Here is a 25,903-nt window from a genome sequence, read left to right on the forward strand (position 1 = left end):
AAACCAAAATTTGTGTCTCAGCCTTTGGCCACAAAATATTTTCTTTTGTTTTTACTGCATAGATTACATAGGCTGACAACTTTTTACTGTAACCTTAACCATCATAACAAATGAATGTTGATTGAAGTTCAGTATTGATCTAGTCTCAAGTTTCTAAACTCCCACTGTAAGTTTGTAGTTTCTTCTTCCACTGGCCTATGGTGGCCTCTCACTCCCGCCGTACATCCACTCCACAGACTTCATCACCAGTCTTTTAGCAGTAGAACCACAGAAGCTTTGGATTGGTCTGATGATGAGGCTTCATGACACACAGTGGGTGGACAGTTCACCAGTCACATACCTCAACTTTAACCCCCTGCTCCATGGTCAGCTGCGGCCCATGCATATCAATGCAAGTGGTTTCTTCTCTCTCCAACATATTGGAAGTGATGCCAGTAGTTCACAAAACATCGCTCTAACAGTGTTGTGTTCATCATCATCATCATCAACAATGTGCAAAATACCTCAGTGACATTTTGAATATTCATCAATAATTAAATTATCCAAATTTTGTAGCATGAAATGTGCTTATATTTTTGTTTGGTATGTCAGAGATTTGAACAGGGCAGGCTGGAACTATGTGCCTATATGTATAACGATGTCCACTCTGACATGTTGGGTACCTGGGATTACACATCCTGCTTTGATGAGCAAAATCTCACCATGTGTCAACACTATACAGGTAACACTGTCCTGCCATTGTAGAGTTTAAACTTTAGCTTCTTGTGCTGTTAAAAACAACAGGTGTTTTTGGTGTTGATTTGCTCTGATTATCTCAGATAAGCAGGAGTCTGCAGTTATGACAGACTACAAGTTCCAAGCCAGCGATCACACGTTCATGGTGGTTCTGGCGCAGAACGGGAGCAACATGACCTGGTACGAAGCTCTGGAGTCATGCAAGCTGTCCAGCATGGACCTGGCAAGCGTGCCCAACACCTACCTGCAGGCTATGCTCACTGTGCATGTGAACAAAGTTGGCCATGCTTTGTGGATTGGACTGTTTAGTGAAGATGTAAGCGTCTGTGACTCGCATGTGGGCACACTACACACCCACACTGTCACCGCCTTGTGGCAGTGCTGAAATGCTCAAGCAGGAAGGTGATTTTTCACCCATTGGGATTCTCTTTAAGCTTTAAAAATCCACATGTTGTTTGTCCAGGAGGAGCAGTACCACTGGACGGATCACAGCCATACTGTGTTCAGTCGCTGGGGCCCGGAGGTCACTGAAGGGCGCTGTGTCTACTTGGATATTGATGGCTTCTGGAAGGCCACGGAATGTGAGACACAGCTGCGAGGTGCTTTCTGCCACAGCCCACACGGTACGAGCACTGAGACTGGTTTTGTTTTTATCACTTTTATTCAGATGTCGGCAATCAGAGTAACGAAATGGAGTAAATTAGCAGTTTGAACTTTGCTGAGACACTCGGTTGACAAGGGATGGATTCAGTACAGTAATTAGGCTGTTATGCAACATCGTGCTTTTTGTGATAACATGGGTCTGTCTTTAATGATAAACTAGATGAGCACATCACACCTTCTGAAGATGTAATGAAATGTCCACATGAGAACAACGGACCCAACTGGATCCCGTTCAAAAACAGCTGCTACACTTTTCTGCTTGCATCTGTGAGGTGGCAGGAGCAGGAGAAGAACAGTGACCGGACAACATGCGAGGTCCTTGGTACGAGAGACCGGTTGTTGCCTATAGCAACAATGGATTTTAATTCATGACTTTTAATTAAAACGTTTAGTTGTTTATGTGATATTTGTGAGAGCTTATTGAAGCATTAGACTTGTTTTTGTCATGCCTTAAGTTGGAAAGGGAGATATCCTGACCATTCGAAACGAGGAGGAGAACGAATTTATAAAGACGCAGCTTCAGCCTTTCAAAGACCTGGCCAAGTTTGTGTGGCTGGGGATGTACAGACAGAAGGAAGGTAGACTCTACACTCTAATAAATGACATAGATATTCATGTAGAATCTCTACACTGTATCTATTAATCTAGAAATGCATTTCATATAAACATGTAGAAATTCACTCTAATAAATGACAGATATTCATGTAGAATCTCTACACTGTATCTATTAATCTAGAAATGCATTTCATATAAACATGTAGAATTTCACTCTAATAAATGACACAGATATTCATGTAGAATCTCTACACTGTATCTATTAATCTAGAAATGCATTTCATATAAACATGTAGAATTTCACTCTAATAAATGACAGATATTCATGTAGAATCTCTACACTGTATCTATTAATCTAGAAATGCATTTCATATAAACATGTAGAAATTTACTAGGATAAATGACACAGATATTCATGTAGAATCTCTACACTGTATCTATTAATCTAGAAATGCATTTCATATAAACATGTAGAAATTCACTAGGATAAATGACACAGATATTCATGTAGAATCTCTACACTGTATCTATTAATCTAGAAATGCATTTCATATAAAAATGTAGAAATTCACTCTAATAAATGACACAGATATTCATGTAGAATCTCTACACTGTAGTAATCTAGAAATGCATTTCATATAAATAACATGTAGAAATTCACTAGGATAAATGGCATAGCTATCAGTGTAGAAATGTACTAAAATAAATAATGTAGTTTTACATTTAAAGATTTGTGGAACATTTCTCTTTCGATGTCGGTGCTTATTTACAGTTCTCGCACAACCGTTACATGTTCTGTCTTAAAGCAGCTGTGAGGGGTAGTTGAGGTGGTGTGCTACATGCTCCATGCTCTTCTTATTGGCTTCCTGTAGGTAATCAGATGAAGTGGTATGATGACACCAACGTTCAGTACTCCAATTGGAAATCTGGAAGACCAAATGTAACCGAGCCTTTCATGGCTGGCCTCAGTCTGAGTGGAGAGTGGGACCTGATCCAGGATGAGCGCGTTTTTGCACAATTCAAGCAGAGGACCATTGTGGTGTGCAAAATTGAAAATGGTAAGACGTCAATCGACAGTTGTGGTTTTGAGAATGGAATGAACATATTCTCGTTCAAACCAGCACATATTCAGTGTTTGTCTGTTTTACCTCAAGATCCCAAAGATGAATACCGATTGAGGCCTATAGATGTGGACTCTCCACCTGGATACAACTTCCGTGTGCTCGCCAAGAAAGTGAATTGGTATCAGGCCCTGGAGGAATGTAGGCGTGATGGTGACCATCTTGCAAGCGTTCACAATGAGACCGTCAACAGAGACATGGCTCTGATCGTTAAACGAGATGGATTCCCCCTCTGGATTGGCCTCTCCAGGCAAGATGTACGTCATCGGGTCTAGACTGGTTTTCATTTTTTTTTTTTTTTTTTTTTTTTTGGTTAGATGGCCTATTGACTGACTGTTATTTTTGTTCTGTATTTATGAATAAAATAAAAAATAATGTTAAGGATTTAATATATGGGTACATGGATATGTAATGTTTGTACATGTTGAATGAATGAATGGTTGGTGTTAACTGGAGTCTTGTCCATTCCTATAGTTCAACAGTTGGCCCTATGAATGGTCAGATGGGACGTCATTGCAGTTCCAGCCTCAAGGGTTTATGGGTACTGGCTCTGTCTCTGAGGAGAAATGTGTGTACGTGGACTCTAAAGGCAGCTGGTACGCTGTCAACTGCTATGCTGAGTTGGAAGGAGCCATCTGTTACCGCACTATCAGCAGTAAGACACACACATTCATACATACACATAAATGTACTTGCAGGAGAAATTTGTTGGTGTAACCAGCATGTCTCTCACACACGCACACACGCGCGCGCGCTCTCTCAGTTAACCTGGCAATAGCTAGTTCTGTCAAACATTATTATTACTTTGAGGAAATATTGTGAAGCTTAACCTACTAAGATTAATTAAGAAAGCACTGGCTTCTGTTTATGCCTTGTACTGTGTATTGCATTTATTTTGTGGTGTTTTGTTTTTTTGATTTTATCAGATCTTAAAACATCGACTCGTTTCAGCAGTAACTGTCCTATGAGTGATGGGCAGGCTTCATGGCTCCAGTATGAAGCTCACTGTTATGCCATCGACATGACCCTCTACAACTATTCAATTTACACCATGGAGGATGCCAGGAGAGTCTGTGAGAAACTGGGTACAGTTTGGTCACAGTGTGACTTTCATGTGAATTTGATTCCAGCATTTTACATGACATTAGTATGCTTAATGTAGCAACCATAGAGCACCATGTGAGAACTTCTCTCTGTATGTATGGAAAGTATAAATGTTTCCCCCATTTCAAGAGGAAAAGTAAAGCAGGTTTCTCTTTGTGTAAAAGGAAACACTCTCGATCTGTCAGTCCTTCAGTTAAACGATTCATTTTCTGCGTAATGGGTCTTGTTTGGTTTGCTAGATTCCTCGTCTCAGCTTTTAACCATTCAGAACATGGACGAGAATGACTTCGTCACACGACATGTAGCTGAAAACCCCTTCATCACCAGTCGCGTCTGGTTGGGTCTTAACACCATCTCTACAGGTAACAGTAACTCCAGCAAGAACCCATTTTGCTCTTTGCCCTGTACTCCCTCCTGTTCTCGACACACTGGGATTATTTGCTATTATTATCATGCGGAGATTAATGAAGCAGTGCTGCAAGCCACTGATGATAATCCCGTGAAATGTGCAGATAAAGCCACCAGCTGGATCGATGGCAGCTCTATGGAGTTCTCCAACTGGGCCCACTTTCAGCCCCAGCTGGGCTGTGCTGTCTTGGTTTCCATGAACGGGACGTGGAGCACGGCCAACTGCACAGAGAGCCACAGCCGTGTTGTGTGCAAGGCACCAGTCAGTGAGTGATCCAGGGCCACACACATGCGCACGCGCACACACACAGATGTATGCATGCCCACACACTCATGCACATCCTTAGCACAGTGTAGTGATGGCATAGGCTTTATACACAAGACAGTCAGGGATTTAGCATTTGATAGTGGATCACATTGTATGCCTCAGGTTGAGTTGAAGGCTGTTTCTTGTTGCATGCTGCCACAGAATCGAAGGGCACGCCCGTGGCCTTGGTTTTCTTCATCGTTGTACTCCTCTGCCTCACCACCATGGTGCTCTTCATCGTGTACAAGAGGACGCGGCAGCACTTCTTCTCCACAGTGCGCTACCAGAGGAACTTTGACGACGCAGACAGCACCAGTATGATAGCAGAGACTGAGTGAGCACCACACTGCTGCTGTGACGTTTAGTGCAAACGCACCACTGTGCTACAGACAGATGTATCCAAACCAAAGTGTTGTAACAAGACTAGCTAATTTATTCTATCACTATCAATGCTTGCTGTCAACTACACACTTTTCATGTTTACACTTTGTAAGTTTTTTGTGTTTTTGTAGATATGCATAACTTGTCCCTATTTTAATTTGAATTGTCTTAATTTGTAAATTTTAATGAAGAGAAGGCCAAGTGTTGCCCGTGCTGCAGTATCTAATGTGTTTGTGCAGGGTTTAGGTGCTCTGCAGCTCTGCTCAATTACTCCTCTGGTCTAACAGGGTTTCCTGCTCTTGAATAGGCTCTCGTTGACTGCCATTCTGTTCAAAAATGTTGATCTGGGATCTTTTTTTAAAGCTTTTTCTTTCTTTTGAGAGTGATGGGTTCCATTATTCTACATATCTAATTAAGATACTAAAGATGTGTTTTGATCTGAATGTTTTTTTTTTCAACAAATGCTGACTTTATGCACTTTCTGCATCATAATCCCAAACTACTGCGCAGCATACACTGACTGTTTCTTGCTGTTTATGCTGTCTGTCTTTGCCACTGTTTAATGTTCTCAGTTCATAATTATATTTCTACATTACAGCATAGTTATCACCAAGGCCGTAGCTGTCGGTGCGCTTCAGAACCAAACTTAGAACTAGTCAAAACCTGTAGACTGTTGGGTCCCACTTTACTATAGGTCTCCGAAGTCTTATTAAAAGTATAAAAAGCACAACAAACAAAAACATGTGCACCTTGTATTATGCAGGAATAATTTGCCATGTTATAACCTGCCACCTAAACCTCAGTTGCATGTTGCATGCATGTTATCTATAGCAATTTTGAGAAGTATTCACAGTACCATAAATGTTTCATTATAGTCAGTCTACAGTAAGACAAATGTACAATATGCTTAATATAAAGTAGGACCTAACGAAGTGTTAATGTGAGACGAGGAGACTTGAGTTAAATGGAGTCTACCTCTCCTATGCACTCAGAGCTACTGATATGCACTTTAAAGAGCTGTTTTGTTTTCTTACTAACTGCTTTTGCATTGTTTAAGCACAAAGGGAGTGACTTTTGGAAAGTTGCTTTAGAGTTTTTGAAAAATTGTTGCAAACATGGCAGTACTCCCAACATCACTGATGGGTGCTGTGTAGGTATCTAAATATATCTTATGCTTTTCAGATATATAAACCAAAGATTCTTCCTAAATTGTTTAAAGTAAGCTATTGTGATCCTGTCTCTCTGTTAAGGTTTTCCAATGACTTGATTAAAAAGTGAAAATATTGTAGGTACCTGACACTATTTTCTCAAAGACAATAACCACTGTTCAGTAAATCATTTCTGTCTAAAATTTGAATATGTTTTTTGTAACGTGCTGTGGTTGGAATGGCAATAGGTGAATAGTGTGCAGAAACTGGTGCCTTTTATTTCTGGATAGGGGAGGGTGCAGGGTACAGTAAAGACTAATGATAGATGAACCATCAACCCCTAGAGGGCACTAACCTCCATTTTAAAAGATATTCACATTATTCGAGGAAAGGGGGCTAGTTTCCTGAGTCACGGATTAGAGGCTTAAATGGGAGAGAGCTAATTAACCATTTACTAAAGGTCCTGTGACCCTGCTAAATGATTCTGTGCTAGAACGACATCTGAGGCCTAAAACATGGAACTTTCAGATTTGAAATATGTAAAATGGAATCACTGAATATACTCTTCAGATGTTGGTTGATTTCAAATGACATGCCTAATGCAGAAATATTGATGTGTTATTTTCTAATGGTAAAATTGAACAGATTTTGCCTAAGGGTAATGGAGAGTATAGGCTACTTTCTAAAGTCACTACAGGTGTGTGTTTGTTTTATGATAATTTATGCTTTTGGATTTTTACCCTTTCCTTTATTACGAACACAGACAGAGCCTCCCAGATATGGCATCTGTTTCTTTGACTGCTTTTGTATAGACTAATATAGTCACCCATTTCACCTTTTAAAAACAGGATTTATTTATCCCTGTCAATTATACGTCCTTTATTTCTTTACTGTCACTGACGTTAAAAATGGCTGTTGGCACCTGCTGCAGGAGGCAGGACTATCCAAAATACCCCTAAAAAGGACTTTGGACAGGAACGCAAACATTTTCCAAGACATTATTCATTTTAATTTAAAGACAAATTGTCATAATGTCGGTTATTCGTTTTTATTTTTGTTGTTGTTGATGTTGTTGGTTATTTGGTTTTTGTTTGTCCACAGTTATAGTAAAGGCTGTTGCGCATGTGCCATAGACAAAATTCATTAAAAAAGCGTTTTCCTTTGGTGACGTGTGCGTATAACCTATGCTACGTTCTATCTCCGCTAATTTGAAAATCATCTGTTCAATTAGACGATGGTAAATTGCCACAGACACCTACATTAATACATCTACGCTCTTATTATCTTATACTAATCCTTACCGTCATTTTACAAACTGGTAGAACCTAATGCGTTTGAAAATGGAGGTAAATGCTATATATAGTCTTAAGTGCATCCATACATGGGGTGGAAGTGAGAAGGCATTCCCTAAGTGAGTGCATTATTTTTGTTACCATCAGCAAGAGGCTTTCAAGTGCTGTCAAGCTGATCTTCCAACACTCAACGCTGTTCATTTCTCCTGGGGTAAGTCGAGGTCTGTATTCATTATTCCGTCAGCATAACTGCTTAAGAAAACCTCTCCAACACTGGCACAAGTTCACAGTTTTATGAAACTCTTGCCTAAAAATAAAAAGGAATGGAAGTAGATTCTGAGGTGAAGTAAACGGGTGGCAAGGCACATTGGTGTTCTATTTGTGATGCTAGCTTTTAAAAAAAAAAGTTTTGCTAGTGTTTGTTTTTGCCATCAAAACCTTTTTTTAATTGTTTGAAGGCTTTGTTTGTTTGTTTGTTTGTTTGTTTGTTTGGGGGTGGTGCTAAAGATGCGTAACTTTCTCTTACAATAAACACCCCCATGAATAGTAACCTGTTTATGGAGTTCAAATGTCAGAGACACTGTATAGCCTACTGTTGAAGGCGTTTTTACTACCAATATTGTCTGTAGCCCCCTTTTCTAGACTTCTGAGGTGGGCTTAGCACTGTTTCTTAATAAGGTGATGTATTTGAGCTGCAGAGAGCTTTTTTTGCCTGTCTGAAGTCTTTGTTTGAATGCTACATTATTTGAATTCGAATCTTTTTCTCTTACTATCAAAATGACCGCAGTAGATAAGATTTTATAAAAATCAAGTGTAATATTCACTGTAATATCATTAATCATGTTTTACTGGCGTAGCTGATTGTATTTTTTGTAAATTTATCAACTGGGGTTTTGTTACTAATGATAAGAGTCTGAGGAGATATGCATATTGTTAACTGTATATTCTTACTTTAGGAAAATAAATAATAATAATGCTTAATGGCTTGTGATCTGACTGTTGGGTCCTTTTTAAGTTATCCCGACGTGCCTACAAGGGCCATGCCATTTTATCAGCAGAGACAGAAACAGGTTAGCCAGGAATATCAAAGCACAAAACATGCCATCCAGCAGATTCAAACAAGGTATGGGATACTATCTGGATTTATTGTAATGCTGCTAAGTGCCATGTTGGCATGCCAGTAAACCTGGGCAGGGCCTGCAGCTCTGGCTCTCCATGCACTGCTCTCACTTGCACTTTCTAAAGGCCAAAAGGCTTGACTAGTGACTGCAAGATTGCTGCTGACAGAAAGTTTCCAATGCTTTATACCTTTCAAAAGGTTCCAGGAGAAAAACATGGCACCAAGATGTCCTAATGTTTGTCCAGAATATTAATTTTGCCTTTGAGCTTCTACTTGTACAAGTAAGCTAACATTGCAAAATGGCATCCTGCTTGACAGTCATTGTGGGGTCAGCATGTTCACATCCACTACAAGTTCAAAAGAAGTCTTGAATTCACTGTCAGTAGTGGATTCAAGACTCAAAACCAATCATAAACTCACTAGTTTTGACTTTTGTAGGACTCTGAGGTCCTCTGGTAAAGCGGATTGAAATTAAGCATCTGTACAGGAAATGCATGTTGGATTCAGAGAGAGACTGTCCTTTAGTGGAACAGAGCTTCATCAGTTCATAATGACCCTCGCTCATATCGTTGCTGCTTCAGAGATGCCTTGCCTGCTTATAACGTTAGAACTCCTCTTACAGTGTGTTATAAAGGCATAGTGATGCATTATGCTCTCCTACTGGCTCTTCATTGATTGTTGGACAGGAAATTGTGCTCTAAGTCGGTGAAGACGGAGCAGGGAAAGGCCACGGAGGCAATGGCAGAACCAGCCTATAAGGTGCCAGCTTTCAGGCAGAGGTGAGACTCCATCAGCTGACGTAGCCACTACTGCTCAGCAAGCTATATTAAGACATGTAAGAATGTAAGAAAATACCTGAACTAGTGTTCTCATCAGTTGTATGTAAAAACACTATCCATCCTGACTGTATATTACAAACATTCAGACATGGGTGACCTTGGCTCCAGTTACTCTTGATGTTTGTTTGTTTAATTTTAACTAATATGAACTAATATGAGTCTCTGGATACTGCCAAGTGTTATATTGTAAGCATTTGTTTTATGAGATACTTGAAGGTCAGTAGTCACATACCATAAGTAAATTGAACTGATGTATTGATCGATCTTGAAAATAGACATTCAAGTCCACATTTCAGATTGCGTGTGCGTGCGTGTGTGCACGTGCGTGCATGTGTGTGTGTGTGTGTGTGTGTGTGTGTGTGTGTGTGTTTGTGTTATAGGGAACCAGAAGGAATGCAGGAGTATCAGCGCATGGCTGCTCATTTTGGGAGAGACCTGACAACCCTGCAGCAGGAGCTGCATAGAATTAAAGTAGCCACTCAAGAACAGGTGGAGAACATTGATATTACGAGAGAGGTAAATACCATCCCCTTCAGATTAAATGCTGTTCAGGTAAATACCATCCCCTTCGGATTAAATACCGTTCAGGTAAATACCATCCCCTTCAGATTAAATACCGTTCAGGTAAATACCATTCCCTTCAGATTAAATACCGTTCAGGTAAATACCATTCCCTTCAGATTAAATACCGTTCAGGTAAATACCATCCCCTTCAGATTAAATGCCGTTCAGGTAAATACCATTCCCTTCAGATTAAATGCCGTTCAGGTAAATACCATTCCCTTCAGATTAAACTACACCACTTGATCATTACTCTGATGAGAATTACTAGTTCAGAACATTTCTGCACTCACTTCAGAAGCCTTTTCTGTAGCAAATGTCCATTTAGAATTCTTGTTTGCCAGTGCCATTACTTTGTAGTCTTGCTACATGAGCTGTTCAAATATCAATGTCCTGTGTCAGGTCAGGGAAAGAATGTCGGTTCATAGGAAGGAAGTTCCTACTGAGATCCCCAAAGTCCCAGACTTCCTGGTGGGCCTGAGATCTCACACCGTGTGGGAGAAGACTCCAGTCAAACTCCTCTGCACTGTGTCCGGCTATCCCACTCCCATTGTCAAATGGTTTGCCCTTGATTTTGTATGACACTTTCTTGAATAATCACATCATGAAGTGAAGTTGTTATTTTGCAGTCCAGTGTTTTTGTTTATTTTCCCCCCATTTTAAGAAATATGGCAAATGCTACTAGACCATTTTAATTGCAAATGATTCCACTTAATCCATGCAGAATATTTCCTTGAAGTTCTTTACATTCATGCATTATCAGATCATAATGATATGAATACATTGTTAGTAGATTTTGTATAGCAGTTAATTTATGTGGTTACAATGGCATAAATATCTCTTGTACATTTGCAGGTATAAGAATGATATTGTGATTGATCCACTGAGTGTACCTGGAAAGTACAAAATTGAGAACAAATATGGAGTTCATGGTCTGATTATTAGCAGGTATGAACTCACCCAGCAAACTCTCAGGATAACATCTTTCATTATCTCCACGATATAAACTTCTAAAAGCCCACTTATTTGCCACTTACCACAAATTGGTGCTACAGAGCAAATCAGAGCAAATGTCTGAAACAGTTTCAATTGAGTTTTCCAGTATGTCAGTGCATTTTTTTCATCACAGTCATGGAGAATGAACCGCCATCTGAAGAGCCCCCAAAGCCCCCAAAGCCCACAAACGCTAACTCATACCAGTGAGAGTGAATGGCGCCACTGTAACAGCGAGTGTTGCCTATTTGGTCTCAGAGAGGACCCGCCCTCATCTCCATGATGCCTCAGCTGTTGGTGCCGCACTGCTGAGCTCTGTGTCATTCGATGCCGGAATGCCTGCCATCTGAGTCCAGCAGACACTGTCGTTACAGTAGTGAAAGTCTTAAAGCTCTTAATTCAAATTAGCCTTCATTCAATCTCGGGGACTTTTCCCCCGTTTTTCCTTTTGGAAAGAGAATGAATGGGTTGTAAATGTAGGAAGTGCTGTCCGGTGAATGGGGAACAGTTTGTCTTTTGAAGCAGAAGTTGAAGGGGCACTTTAAAATAGTTGGTGCGGGCTGTGAAGGTCACATTTCCTCCTTCTATTCTCAATCGCTGGACTCTCCTTTAAGACAAGCACTGCCTTTCTTAGATCTCTCATCCAAGCCAATGTGGCCAGCAGTAGAAGATCATGTTCAGAAACGGGTTTTACCCATGCACCTAGGTGATGGCTCATCAACGCTATGGAGAATTACTGGGGAGATGTCAGGATTGCAAAAGGCAGTTCCTTTCATCTACTTTAGTTGATTATCCCCACCATGTCTTGCTAGAGATGATGTACATTGTAGGCAGCTTGTAGAACAAATTTAATAAAAATTTGATTAATACAGGTAAATTTAATAAAAAGATCACAACACCAAGATTTAAAAAATGCTATAAGGAAGTCTGTTTTACCACAATTTACTGTGTGTGTGTGTGCTCTCAGCATTAGAATGTAAATCATCCTGAAAACAATTTCCACCTTAAGCAGATGTTCATGTTATGTCAGTTTTAAGTTGGCTGGCCTGTTTAAAAGGACCATAAGATGTCTTAGCTAGAGACACAGTACCTGCAGGGAAGTAAATGTGTGTACCATATGGCCTAGTTTGGTCCACATTTTCCCTGAAAACACTTCACTGAGCCTTGCTTCCAATTATATAACCCTTTTGGAGGTTTTTCTTTAAATTGTTAATTTAGGTATCTGATAGGTATTTCATATTATCCCTGTAGATGTTCTGTAGCCGACTCTGGAGTGTACAGTGCTGTGGCTATCAATTCTGAGGGGAAGGTTGTCTCCAAGGCCACAGTGTGTGTAAGAAGTAAGTTCCTTCTGTCCTGTCCTCTTTATCCTCTTGTGCTGAGGGAATTTTCTCTTCTCTCTACTGGTTTTCCTGACTGTGGTCCTGATTTCTTGCAGGAGCAACTGGACCAGGAGAGATCTCCCATCTGCCTGGTGAGAGGGTGCTGAGACGCTGGCTAAGGCCCAGGGCCTTTCTTGAGATCATAAGCCACAAATAACCCTCTGTGTCCGAGGCTTGATAAGCTATGGAAGCTATGCTGTTATAAAGGATAAGCCAAGGTTTTTTCTAGTAGACACTACATAGTCCGATGAACAAAAAATGGCCATGTCATTTCTGTAAATAATACAACTTAGTGCAATTACATCATGACCAATTTACTTAATTTACCAAGATGGTTTGGCATTGACAGAGAGACTCCACAGCAAGGCAAGATAGATTTGTTTATATAGTACTTCTCATACACAGTGGCAATAGAAAATGCTTCATATAAAAGAATTGTTACACAGATAAATAAAACAATTGATTTCAATGGAAAATAGAAAATGAAAAACTATTGATTTACACAGAGCACATTTGAAATAAAGATAAAAATAATCTAGGAACTAAAATAAATGTTAAAATTGAAAGTGCTAACAGCAACACTGATGTGCACAGAAAGGCTAGCGTGATTGTGTCGCTCCTTTGCAGGGCCCTTGCTGAGTGGTATCCACCGTAGCAAGCTGGAGGTGTTCTTGCTGGAAAGTTTTGGTGTGACCTTTGGTAATGAGGGCGAGTCGCTAACTCTGGTGGCTAACATGGTGGTAGTGCCTGATCTTCCAAACCTGCCACCTGAAGTTATGTGGTACAGAGATGGTAAGAGGCTATCTCTAAGTGCTTATCTACACTGTAATTTCTCTAAAAAAGTCTTACTCTAATATGTCCTGTAAAAGACTCAGAGGGTGGGGGTCAGTTTTCCATAGATTTTGTGTGCAATGATGTCTAGATATTCTACTGAAGCCGTCCAGATGGGTGGAGATGTCCGTTGGTGGTGGAACTGCCAAGCTCACTTTTCCTCACCTGAACAAGGATGATGAAGGTCTGTACACCCTACGCATCTGGACCAAGGATGGAACCACCGAGCACAGTGCCTACCTGTTTGTCAAGGGTTCGTTAAAAAAACTCCCACTCCCCTTTTAACTTCTCCATTATACAATGCAAGCATATAAATCATATGGTATGTTGAGTTTGATGTGTTGTACATTCAAATGTTTGGTTGACAAATAGCTCAGTGGTTAACTTGTACTTACTAGTTCAAACCCCACCACTGCCAAGTTGCCACTCTTTTGATAAAAGCGTCAGATAAATGTAAACGATAGGAAAGCTTTAACAGAATCACAAAAACCACAATTAATGTGCAGATTACAATACCCAGTCACAATCTGTCTAGCTTTGATTAAAAGTAATAGGCCTCCTGTTTTGGTGAGGGAGCAAAATAAATGTTTCAAATATACATAGTAGTAATTTTTTCTGTGATGTCATTTGCAGGCATGATCTAGGTGGGAAGTTTTACTCTGTAAACATTTTCGTCAGAATCAGAATAATTTAATTCAGTTCTACAGTGAAACTGGAAACTGGAAAAACTCAAAATACCTGAAACTTAAAGAACATGTTGAGAATATCCCAGCTCTAGCCTAGGGGCAGTGCAAGCTCAGTGGTTAAGGTACTTGACCTGTAATCGGAAGGTTGTGGGCTCAAGCCCCGCCGCTGTCGGGCCCCTGAGCAAGACCCTTAACCCACAATTGCTCGAGTTGTACTCAGTTGTACTAATTGTAAGCCGCTTTGGATAAAAGCATCAGCTAAATGTAAATCTAGTCTGTAATTCCTGACGTTCTCTCTGCTCTGTATTATCTCCAGTAATTATACTGCGTGCATGTTTCATAGATGCTCCTCCCACTGTGAATGGGGCCCCAGGGGCTCCTATGGACGTCACCGTCTCTGATGCCAATAAGGAGTATGTCCTTGTCTCCTGGAAACCCCCCAACACCACCAACGAGCCTCTCATCACTGGCTACTTTGTGGACAGGTTGTCCCCCACCTACTAATCCACCATTAACCAGCATTCAGTCAAGACATCTGTTACTGGTTTACTTGTTGTATGATGCTAAGAGCTGTTGGTAGTGGGGTTTGCTCACATGGCTGTGTTTCCTGTTCTCCTGCCCAGGCGTAAATCTGGGACTAATGACTGGGTCCAGTGCAATGCCACCCCTGTTAAAGTGTGTAAGCTCCCTGTGCATGGGCTCTCTGAGGGGGCCTCGTACCACTTCCGGGTGAGGGCCGTGAACAGCGCGGGCATCAGTCTGCCCTCCAGGATGTCCACTGGTGTGACGGCTGCGGATGTGGAGAGCGACATCCAAGGTAGGGCCCCACCCCGCAGAAGACAGACGCAACCTTAACCTCTCACACACTTTGGGGCATCAGGGCAGGACTTGAAACAAAAGGCATGCGAGATCTGCATTTTCCCGTCCTGAAGAACAGACGTACTCAACGAGCTTCATAAACGCAGTGAGCACTAGTGCTGTACAAAGCTTAGATAGGAGTAGGTGAAGTATACTGAAGCGTTGAGTCATGATCCATCACACAATTCTATCACACATATTCATGTTCCATTACATCGGTGTTTATGTTCTGAACTATATAACATGAGCTTGAAGAGGCTGAATATATTCTAGTTAGACATCTAGCTAGGTTGAAATATGGAAACATTACAGATATTTTTATTGTCATAACAGTGATTAAAATCGAGGGAAAATGTGATATTGTGATTCGAAAATAGGAACTTCAAGGAGGTAACTTAGTGCTTCTAACTAACATCTCAGACAAGCACTAATGTTGTATCATTATCGCTCTTTTATTTAGAAAAACTGCATGTTCATCAAATAACGTAACACTATATAACAGCTGTAAATTAATCCATTTAACATCGCCATCCACACAATGTAAAGAGCATCAGTGACTGCAGTATTTTCTCTCTGACATGATTCAGTCGTGACTCAAGATCTACCAAGTCAATAAATACTTTCTTTTTTTGCATTAATTACACAGCACAACTTAGGAAAATACCAAACCCAATCAAAATCACATACATTGATAAAATCACATATAATCACACTTTAAAACATTACAGGACAGAATTATTTAAACCTAATAATATAATATAATTTATCAAAGAAGCATTTGAAGAAAAGAGTTTGACTGTGAATATGGTAATCTTTTTTTTATACCATATGTCTTGACTGGTCAAATGACAGTTACTTTCAAAACATAAATTATTTATATTAATAGATTCTCAATCAAGCTCTGTTTCCAAATGTCTAACTAACATTTAACATTGCCAGTTAAAACTAGAAAGTATTTTAATGGATATTCATACCAAAGTTAATTTACTTTCTAAATAATTAATCCTCCATTTTAATGAAGCAGTTAATAATGCAGTCTTCAATCATATATTTTTGATGTGCTTTAATCCATTAAAATTTAAACTGTCAGATACTGACAAGGTGAATGTTTGATATTAGTTTCAGATATCTGAAACTTATCTGATTAAGTTTTTGGATAGGAGTTCCCTCAGATATCAAACTCAGATCTCAAACTATGATTAAAAAATAGAGTCCCAATTAGACAATGTCATCCTTGTGGCCACTTGCATTAAATCAAAGTAGGTGATTAACATGTCACTTCTCATGTTCACAGTAACTTCTCAATCTCTAGTTTGCTAATAATAATTTAATCATTCTCTGTATTTAACAGCCTTTTCCATAGTGGTACTTTTTACCAAATGCTCACCTTGTCTCATTTTAGGAATCTTTAAAAAGTATACATGTTTAAAGGTTTATGAACTTGTATTTTGGAGTAAATTTCTGATCTGTCCCTGTGTAGTGTGTGTTACGTTGCCAGGGCCTCCAACAGATGTGCATGCTTCTGAAATCAATCAGACCTATATTGTTCTGAGCTGGAACCCACCCAGCCCCCGTGGACAGGCAACTGTGTGGTACCTCATTGAGAAGGTGTGTGGAGTCTGTGTCCGTGTTTGGATATTTAGCATTTTTTTTAGACCTTGGAAGTGTGGGGTCTATAATTTGGTTAGATCATTGGTTTGATTCCCATATATTTAAGTAGTTGCACTTGATTTACGTAAAACGCTACTCATTTCTCAGAAGTGTTCAGATCATCAGAAGATGGCAAGACCTGCTGCCACTTTCAACATTTATGATGTTTTGAGGAAACCACATCCATCTTTGACATCAAAGCTAACAAATAAATGCAGCATATAGAACTGTTTTACATGTCTAAATCAATCAGCCATTATTACGTATTAATTTTATCTAGCCGCATTTGCCTGGTCTGGGGCAGAGTGTGCTCGAGTGGGCAGGAGGGCCGAGGTTGTGCAGGAATAACCCTCCTTTTCCGTGGCCTGCGCCTCGGCTCTTGCCTCCCAGTCGGTAGGTGATAGTAACTTTTGGCAGAGGGTCAACACAGGTGTGCAGATCCGCTCCCCACGCTGCCCTATTTTTGATCTGGAGGATAAGAAGGCATACCGTTTCCGCGTTATCTCAGTCAACAAACATGGTCCAGGCCAGCCTTCCGAGCCAACAGCGCTCCTCCAGAAGGCAGATCCTTATGGTAAGCTGGTTTGCTTAAACAAACACCATCCTACCTTGACATGTTAAACACTGGAAAACATACTTTATGTTTGGATGGTGGTTACTATTGTAACATCATAATGATATGCGAATATGCCAGATGAATATAAAAAGCCCAGCAGTTTACTGTGTAAATATTATTATTTAAATTAAATATTTTACTAATATTCAATATTATAACAAAGTGAAATTTTTAAAAAAAATGTTGCATGTTTCAATGAAACTTCAAAAGCTTCTTTGATAAATATAGTCCAATGCGTTCTTTTCAGTCAGTATTCCAGACATTGGTATGTACCACCATGCATTGATTATGACAATAACATCACCATCAGATTTTGTTCTGTTGTGGAGTGGATGAATGTCGGAATGCTGCTCACGTTGGAGAGATAGTTCTGTTAGTATGACAGAGCCACATCACCTCCAGCTAAACTTCTCTCACTGCTGCTTGAGACAGATGTACAAACCACGTAAAAGCATTATAGCTAGAAAACAGCACACAAACAGTCAGTCGCAGTTTTCTCCGTTGACTTCCCCTCCCTTGCACAGTCACAAAAAAAGTTGCTTCTTACTGCGCAATGTTATTTTTCTTTAAAACCTCTGATGGTTTCAACAGGTCACTATTTATTTCGAAGGTAAGTCAGGCAATTGTGAGACAAATCAAAACACTGACCAACAAGCAAAACTATCCCTGCAAACCTCACAACATCAAAGCAAAACCATATATTTGACACCATATATTCTTTCACTCTTCTGTTCTTTGTGAATTTGTTTGTTCTTGTTACATGTCCTGTGAGTGAATTCTAAAGTCAGCCTGATTGGGTTTCTGGGCAGGAGTTCCCTCAGCTCCAGGCCAGGTGATGGCTTCCAGGAACACAAAAACATCTGCTTTTGTGCACTGGGAACCCCCCAAAAATCCCAACAATCTCATAGGCTACTATGTGGATTGCTGTGTGGTTGGATCCAAGGTCTGGACCCCCTGTAATCACAGGCCCTATAAACACACCAGGTAGGATGATCACAAATACACCAGGTAGCTCAACACCAACACACCAAGTAAGATTAACACAAGTACACCACACACACACACACACACACACACACATCAGGTAATAGATGATCCCACTGTGGATCAGAGGGGCCTAACATTCGTACTGTCACCCTCTGCACAGGTTTGTGGTCCACGGCTTGACTGCTGGGGATACGTATCTTTTCCGTGTCCAGGCAGTGAATGCCTATGGCCTGAGTGAGGAGTCTCAAGTGTCTGCGCCCCTCTTCGTTGATGCTGCTCTCGGTAAGTACGCAGCTAGATTTCTTTGTTCCGTGTTATATGGCTCTGTCATTCTCACTTGTTGTTACTGATTAAAAACAGATTTTGGGAGAGCTTGCAGTTAATGGAATGAAACAAAGGGTTATAGTGATGCATTTACATGATTTCAGTTCAACTGATATTGTCAGATAATTGCTTAAAATAGCTTTTTGATATCGATTCAGTATCAGGCTGATGCCTGATATTGTGCTGATGAGTAGTGTCAGAATGATGACAGTATTTGTCCTTTGTTCTGGATAAACTTACACTGTAATCTGATTTCTGCTTAAACATTGTTCTTTAAAGACAGAACACTACATCCATCTCAGTGTTAGATTAATGTTTTTAATCATGTAAAGATGACATGGGGCATATAAGGGAGAAATAACTTCTTGTGTTATACAGTGAGATGAGTGGATTATGGTATGTATGTTCAGTCTGTTTTTCTCAACAGCACAACTAAACACAACACTGTACTTTTTACTCCAACTTTTTATCCTCTGTTTTAATATTATTTTTCTACAAACCAAGCACTGGCACAATTTCTCACTGAAAACATAACATGTGGGGCTGAATCAAACTTATACTTACTAACTGTAGTCAACTTTAAACTGGGGTTTATGCCTTAAAAGCTGTTCCGACATCTTATCAGTCATAATGCTATTACTATGCACTGCGTTCAGATCCGAGTTTGTGATCCTGTGCCACAGTCGTTCACCTGTAACACACTTCACATCAGCAGGCCACACAGCTTGCGTCGCGTGTTGAGCTAAAGTGGTGGTTTCTGCCCCCACCAGCTGCCCCGTCAGCCCCATACGGAATCGCTCTGCTCAGCTGTGATGGATCCTCCATGACTGTGGCCTGGAAATGCCCCAAACGCACCGGGGGCTCCAGAATCACCTCCTACTACCTGGACAAGCGGGAAGCAGACTCTGTTAACTGGAAGGAGGTCAGCCCCAGCCCTGCAACCAAGAGGGTATATAAGGTAAGCAAACAATGCTTGTATACTGCTAATGATGTTCAGATTTGAGAAGCCAGCTCAGTTGATACCATGTAACTGGATTTTTGCAACCCTCCTGTCTTATTGCGAAGGGATTCTTCTGCCTCTGCACACAGGTGGAGAACCTGACTGCTGGATTGTTCTACGAGTTTAAGGTCCAGGCTGCCAACTTGGCCGGCGTTGGTCTGCCATCTGAGCCCAGCAGACCTTTCGCATGTGAGGCATGGACCATGCCCCAGCCCGGTTAGTATTTGTTACCTTGCAAGTGCCATAGTCTCTGAGGGAATCAGCCTATGGTCAGAAACATCTTCACTACTAAGTACTTACATTAATCATATGGCTGGTATTTAATAGTAAATGGAGTAATTCAATCATTTGTAGAGGTAATTACAACTGGTAATTACAATATCTAATTTTCATTTTGTTATCTTACAGGATTAGCAAGATCGTTACAACAAGGCATTTCTATTTGATTAGAGGTGGCTAGTTATCGCTACAGATCTAAGTTTGTCCTTGCACTGATTCCCACTTCCAGGCCCTGCATATGACCTCAGTTTCTGGGAGGTGCGGGATGACTCTCTGCTGCTGCAGTGGAAAGCTCCAGTGTACGTTGGTGCCAGCCCAGTCACTGGCTACTTTGTGGAAATGGCTAAGAAGGGATCCCCTGATTTTGTTGTGGTGAACACTGAAGCTGTGAACCGCTGTTACCTGAAGGTAACCAGCAGCTGTCTCCAATATCTGCATATTTTTACATGTAATGTTTCAAACAAATTAAGCTGTGCATCATATCTAAAAATGGGTGAGCCAATTCTTTGGTCATACATGAGCCTGCTAAGTGGCATAGTTTGTTTATATGATGTTGTATTTGGTGCTGTAGGTAACTGGTCTGGAAACAGGGGCTTGGTATGTGTTTAAAGTATATGCGGTGAATGTATCAGGTAAAGGAAAGGACTCAGATGTTTCTGAGGCTGTGTGTGCAAAGACATTGCAAGGTAACTGGGCTTACCCACTGCTACAGTGCTTTAGTTTACATTTCTGTGAACTTCATTGAGTTGACTTCTTTATCTTCTGTGACCCTTTTTAAGGTACCAAGGGGCTTGTAAGTGGGGTGGATGAGGAAACTGGAGATATTTTCCTGTCCTTCGAGGCCCCTGAGATTTCTGAGCTTTCTGAGTTTATTTGGTCAAAGTCATACAAAGAAATCACAGATTCCAGTAGAGTCAAAGTCTCAACTGTGGGAAGACGGTACATGACCTTTATACGTGGATGCTGGGAGACGTTATAAATGACATATTAATTAAAGGTGTTTAAACAAGAGTGTAATCTTTGCACCACATTATCTGTGACTGTGTTGCCTCCAGTTCAAGGCTGACACTTCTGAACCCTGAAAAGGAAGATCTGGGCCTCTATTCTGTGGCTGTGACAGAAGCAGACGGCGCCTCAGCCAGTCATACTGTCACAGAGGAAGGTATGTGACAAGCGCCTGTTGAGTTTCCTCGTTAATGCTGTTCTTCTCATGTGGTATTTCTTTTAAGCGCTTTGACTGTACAATTTCCAGTTGAATAATCGTTGTTCTTTCTTTTTTAGAACTCAAAAAATTGTTTGAGCTCAGCTACAACATCAGAAATCCAAGTCAGTACTGCTGTGTTTTTCCACAAGTTTTTAATATCTGTCTGCATTGTAAAGATTCTCCATTTGGTGATGTTACTTTGTCCTTTTGAATTGTAGTTGTTCCCCTGAAGACCGAGCTGAACTATGAGATCCTAGAGAAGGGCCATGTGCGTTTCTGGCTGCAAGCCCAGAAGATATCCTCTGCTGTGTCCTACAGGTTCATCATTAATGATAAGGAAGTCACCCGTGCTGAGGTGCATACCAGTTTCCCTACATCTCATCATGTCTCAAGTTCTTTGTGACTGCATATTATTTCAGAAAAACTATTTCATTTCACCCACTGATGTCAGACAAGAACTGTCATCAAAAATCAGCTTTTTGGCCTTAACAGCCACTGGAGAGTCATGTTGTCTGCACCTCTCCTGCTTCACCAGCGCCTTGTTTTGTGTGTGTGATTAGGGTCACAAGATCAGCCATGATGCTTCCACAGGAATAATTCAGATGACTGTTGAGCACTTCACGAGGGCCAACGAGGGCACTTACACCCTGCAGATCCATGATGGGAAAGCCAAGAGCCAAAGCTCCCTTGTGCTTGTGGGAGATGGTCAGCGCTCCTCTTAAACTGACTGGCTGCCATTGAATGCTAAGTCTTGTTATTGTGTATCATCTAAGTGTCCTTGCAGGTGTCAGTAAGTAACTATGTTTTTTTTCCCATATGGTTTCAGTTTTCAAGGTTGTATTGAAAGAGGCTGAGTTCCAGAGAAAGGAACACATCAGGAAACAAGGTTATGACAGATTCTAACCATTCTACAGCCCATCCCCATGTAATACTAGTACAAAATCAAACAATGAAATATAATGTTGCATAATATTAATATATTTTAACTGGGGGATAAACATGAAAAAGTTCCTGTTGTGGCTGAACTGTCATCTTATCTAAGGTCTGTTTTGGTATTCAACTTTTATGAACTTTTCACAGGACCTCATTTCTCAGAGTACCTGACTTTCCATGTGGATGATAACTGCACTGTTATGCTTGTATGCAAGGTGAATACAAATACTGATTTGCAGAGGAAGATTGTTGTGTTCACACATAAAAAGTAGTGTATATTTAAAATATCTTACAGTTCATTTGTATGTAAATGTTTTGAACACCAGACATCTCCACAACATAGCCTATGGGGTTTTATAAATAAATGGATTGACAGCTTGGTGTTTTCACTGTCTGACATTGCTTGCTGAACTAAAGGACTGACACCATGGTGTTGTTTATGTCATTTTGATGTAGTTGGCGAATGTGAAGAAAGACACCACCTTCAGTTGGTTTAAAGATGATGAGGAAATCACTCTTGATGTTGCCCCTAACCCAATGTCTGGAGGCTGTGCTCTTCCTATCCCCTTGGTAACCAGCTCAGAACCACAGTTATACATCGCTAACACAGACTTTAAGTGCTGTGCATATATTTCTATGTAACCAAATCTAACCAAGATAATCTGTGATTTAATGGATACAGTATCTATTGAGCTGATGGTTCTTACTAGAAGTGTCTTTTGTACTTTTGCATTCAATCCACTGCATAGTTCTCCAGAAAAGACCAGGGAATTTACAAAGCTGTACTGAGTGATGATCGTGGAAAGGATACTTCTATTTATGACATATCTGGCAAAGGTAATGTGTTGGGGCTTTTTTACTGCTTAGTATTTGCTGTCATGTTGCAATATAATTCATACTTCTTTTCCTTGTTTTGCAGTATTTGAGGACATCATCAATGCCATTGCCCGCATTGCTGGTATATTTATTGTTGTTGTTGTTGTTGTGCATCAAATACAATAGCATTTCTATTTGCTTAGTTTGTCTGAGGGTTCTTAATTAAAAATGATTAAACTAATTTATTTGCTTACAATTATTTGGTATTAGTTTGATATTGTAATGCATGTTATTACATGCAAAGTGAATACGATACAAGAGCAATGCAATAGCAATCCTCAAACCATGTGCAGTCTATACACATGTTGTTAGAGTGAGGCTAAAGATAATTTGAATGTTTAGTGTAATTGCACAGAGCTGTTTTGATGCCTACTGAATTGGCAGGACAACACACAGGAGAACTGGGGCTACCTTCTAAATGGCTCACAATTCTTACAGGTTCCTCTGCTTCTGACCTGATGATGCAGTGCACTCCAGAGGGCATCAGACTGCAATGTTACATGAAATACTACACAGAGGAGATGAAGACCAGCTGGTTCCACAAGTAACAGCAGGATTTTACTGTTAATCCACCAGACATCATAAGATCCTCAGCACCTGTTCATGTCTTTATTGGCAGAGTTAATGAGAATTATTACTACTAATATTTTAAATACTGCTCAAAATAAGTCAGTAAATAAACTTAAAACATAATGAACATTGCTGAACCTGCTAACACGGTCCTAATCGATGTATTGACAGAATGGCAAATTGCATAAGCTTAGAGCACTCATCAATAGAATCTTATAAAAAATGAGAAACTGCCATTTTCCACATATTGTCATTGACAAAGAAATGTCATTAAGTATCTAATAGTTGGTGGTGTTGGGGATTTGAGGGAGAGTAAGATCGCCTCCTCAGAGAAGATGAGGATCGGAGGCACATGTGAGATGGCCTGGATGCAAATTTGTGAGCCTACTGATAGGGAGAAGGGTCATTACTCGATCGAGATCCATGATGGCAAGAATGCCCACATCCGCACCTTTGACCTTTCTGGACAAGGCAAGTCAAAAGCTGTATTAGTTATTTTTTATATAGGCTTGTCACTCTTAGCAGTATGTTTTATGCAGGTATTCTGTCCATCAGAAAAGTTGAGGTTTGAGTATTATAATTGCCAAAAGATATAAAATGACATGTAATGTGTAGCTCAAACTATTGGACATGCACATGTATTTGTAAATACTGAATGGGATTGTAATTCAACATATAATGTATAAATCTTCAGTTATTGTCTTCAAAAAAAGTACTGATATATAATTTCTTTTTCTTTTCAAAACAGCATACACTGAGGCCTATGCAGAATTCCAAAGACTCAAGTAAGACAAACACTTAACATATAGATATATATTTTCACATATAATATTTTCTTTCTTTTGCTAATGAGCTTTGCATTATTTTTATTTTTTTAGGGCTGCTGCCTTTGCTGAGAAGAGTAAGTATGAGAATGATGACAGCAAAAGATTTTGCATGCAGTACTGTTGTGCTTTATTGTTTCGTTCAATGTATCTTTTAAGGATATTGATATAATAGTATTGATATATATTTAATTATATTCCAGTTAATGGTATTTATTTAACAAATATAGAACATTCTGACTTAATATTCATGTCCTATTGATGATGTAATTACTGCATATACTGCATATTGTGAGCTGTCTGCATTTACCAAAATGCCTCTTTTTTGTGTAGACCGTGGCAGGGTAGTTGGTGGACTACCTGATGTTGTCACCATTATGGAGTATAAGGTAATATTTACCTGATCTGTGCCTTATTGTAATTAATTAAAACTGGCTGAATTTGTATTCTTATCATAATGCTCTTTAAAGTAATTTAATGTGCACAATGTTTCCCTTGTCTTATTGTGACCTCTGACCTTTGCAGACCCTGAGTTTAACATGCACAGTTTGGGGTGATCCCAAGCCAGAAGTTACCTGGTTTAAAAATGAGCAGGAAGTCGTGTCTGATGATCACAACCAGATCTCCTTTGAGAGTGGCAAGTTTGCCAGCCTTACCATCAAGTCTGTCACTGTGGATGACTCGGGCAAATATAGCATCAATGTGCGCAACAAGTATGGTGGCGAGTTTGTTGAGATCACGGTCAGCGTCTACAAGCAGGGGGAGCAGATCCCTGAACCCAAACTGGGCCAGATGTCTAGATCCAGCGCAGCGCCCAAACCAGCTGCACCACCCTCCACAAAGCCCCAAACTCCTACACCATCCATGAAGTCCCCCACCCCCACCCAACCCCACTCTGTTAAATCTCCAACCCCAACCCCACCTCCAAGCATGAGGTCTCCTCCCCCAGCTCCTAAATCCCCTACCCCACCGAGGAGTGCCAAGTCTCCCACCCCCCCCCAGGTTTATGAGGTCCCCAACTCCCACTAAGAAGTAAACACAAGGTTTTTTGCAGCTTCAGTATGTTATTGTTGCAAAGAGTGCTTTATAACATTAGGAAAGCTGGCCTCTACATCAGCTTTCCATTTTTAATAAGGTGGCATCTGATTCAGTAATTCTCTCCCTTATTTACCCCCCCCCCCCCCCAAAAAAAAAGGGTTGGGATTGATTCTCTTAGATCATCTTAAAACTCAAAATGTTGCATCCAGCATATAAACCCTCAGTGAAATTGTGAAACAAATACCTGATATAGTTTGCAAGTTTGTTTGTGTTTATATGTTGTACACATCAAGCCAAAAATATGAGGATTATGAAGTTGAATCTAAAAGGGTCTGTTTACTAAAGCAGGCACCATCACTGCAAACAGCATCACTACATCACTGTCTTGTCTCATTTTGTCCTGCAGCTTTAGAATTATTTGGCAATTAAAACCAGTGATCAACTTCCCTCTGTTTCTTCTTATTTTGATTTTTGACTTTTAACCTTGCAAGATTCCAACTTTGACCCTCAACAAAGACTTTAACAATGTCAAAAATGCAAAAGTACTTGAATTTCTCAGTTTAGTATCCTGAGAAAAACAACCGCAGTTCCATATGCAAAGCGAACGCTCAGCTAGTA

The 25,903-nt window shown here is 40.2% G+C and overlaps 2 protein-coding genes across 2 annotated transcripts in view; both read left to right on the forward strand.

Annotated features, from left to right (window-relative positions):
* Positions 1–8,695, forward strand: part of ly75 (lymphocyte antigen 75) — a 21,201-nt gene extending 12,506 nt beyond the window's left edge. Inside the window, exons 23-35 of the mRNA XM_027018339.2 lie at positions 237–391; positions 592–721; positions 819–1,051; positions 1,199–1,358; positions 1,559–1,720; positions 1,854–1,976; positions 2,826–3,011; positions 3,108–3,331; positions 3,549–3,729; positions 4,001–4,159; positions 4,418–4,540; positions 4,691–4,852; positions 5,056–8,695. Coding sequence (XP_026874140.2) covers positions 237–391; positions 592–721; positions 819–1,051; positions 1,199–1,358; positions 1,559–1,720; positions 1,854–1,976; positions 2,826–3,011; positions 3,108–3,331; positions 3,549–3,729; positions 4,001–4,159; positions 4,418–4,540; positions 4,691–4,852; positions 5,056–5,231 — 2,174 coding nt within the window. The 3' untranslated portion in view covers positions 5,232–8,695. The remainder of the gene's footprint in view (positions 1–236; positions 392–591; positions 722–818; positions 1,052–1,198; positions 1,359–1,558; positions 1,721–1,853; positions 1,977–2,825; positions 3,012–3,107; positions 3,332–3,548; positions 3,730–4,000; positions 4,160–4,417; positions 4,541–4,690; positions 4,853–5,055) is intronic.
* myom2a (myomesin 2a) lies at positions 7,867–25,731 on the forward strand. Its single transcript, XM_035523109.1, is given in 38 exon segments — positions 7,867–7,935; positions 8,730–8,837; positions 9,521–9,613; positions 10,054–10,189; positions 10,637–10,794; positions 11,090–11,182; positions 12,479–12,567; positions 12,666–12,701; positions 13,237–13,401; positions 13,532–13,693; positions 14,470–14,611; positions 14,750–14,943; positions 16,465–16,592; positions 17,025–17,208; positions 17,498–17,515; positions 18,060–18,234; positions 18,398–18,519; positions 19,332–19,519; positions 19,651–19,777; positions 20,070–20,248; positions 20,412–20,526; positions 20,620–20,779; positions 20,896–21,002; positions 21,122–21,166; positions 21,263–21,399; positions 21,605–21,749; positions 21,871–21,930; positions 22,125–22,192; positions 22,434–22,547; positions 22,727–22,814; positions 22,897–22,935; positions 23,292–23,397; positions 23,731–23,894; positions 24,172–24,208; positions 24,302–24,324; positions 24,581–24,636; positions 24,773–25,240; positions 25,242–25,731. Coding segments are annotated over 37 exon segments (4,446 nt in total). The 5' UTR covers positions 7,867–7,935; positions 8,730–8,754; the 3' UTR covers positions 25,284–25,731.
* Positions 25,732–25,903: the final 172 nt, after the last annotated feature.

This window comes from Electrophorus electricus, chromosome 26 (genome assembly GCF_013358815.1).
Source record: "Electrophorus electricus isolate fEleEle1 chromosome 26, fEleEle1.pri, whole genome shotgun sequence".
Lineage (NCBI taxonomy): Eukaryota > Metazoa > Chordata > Actinopteri > Gymnotiformes > Gymnotidae > Electrophorus > Electrophorus electricus.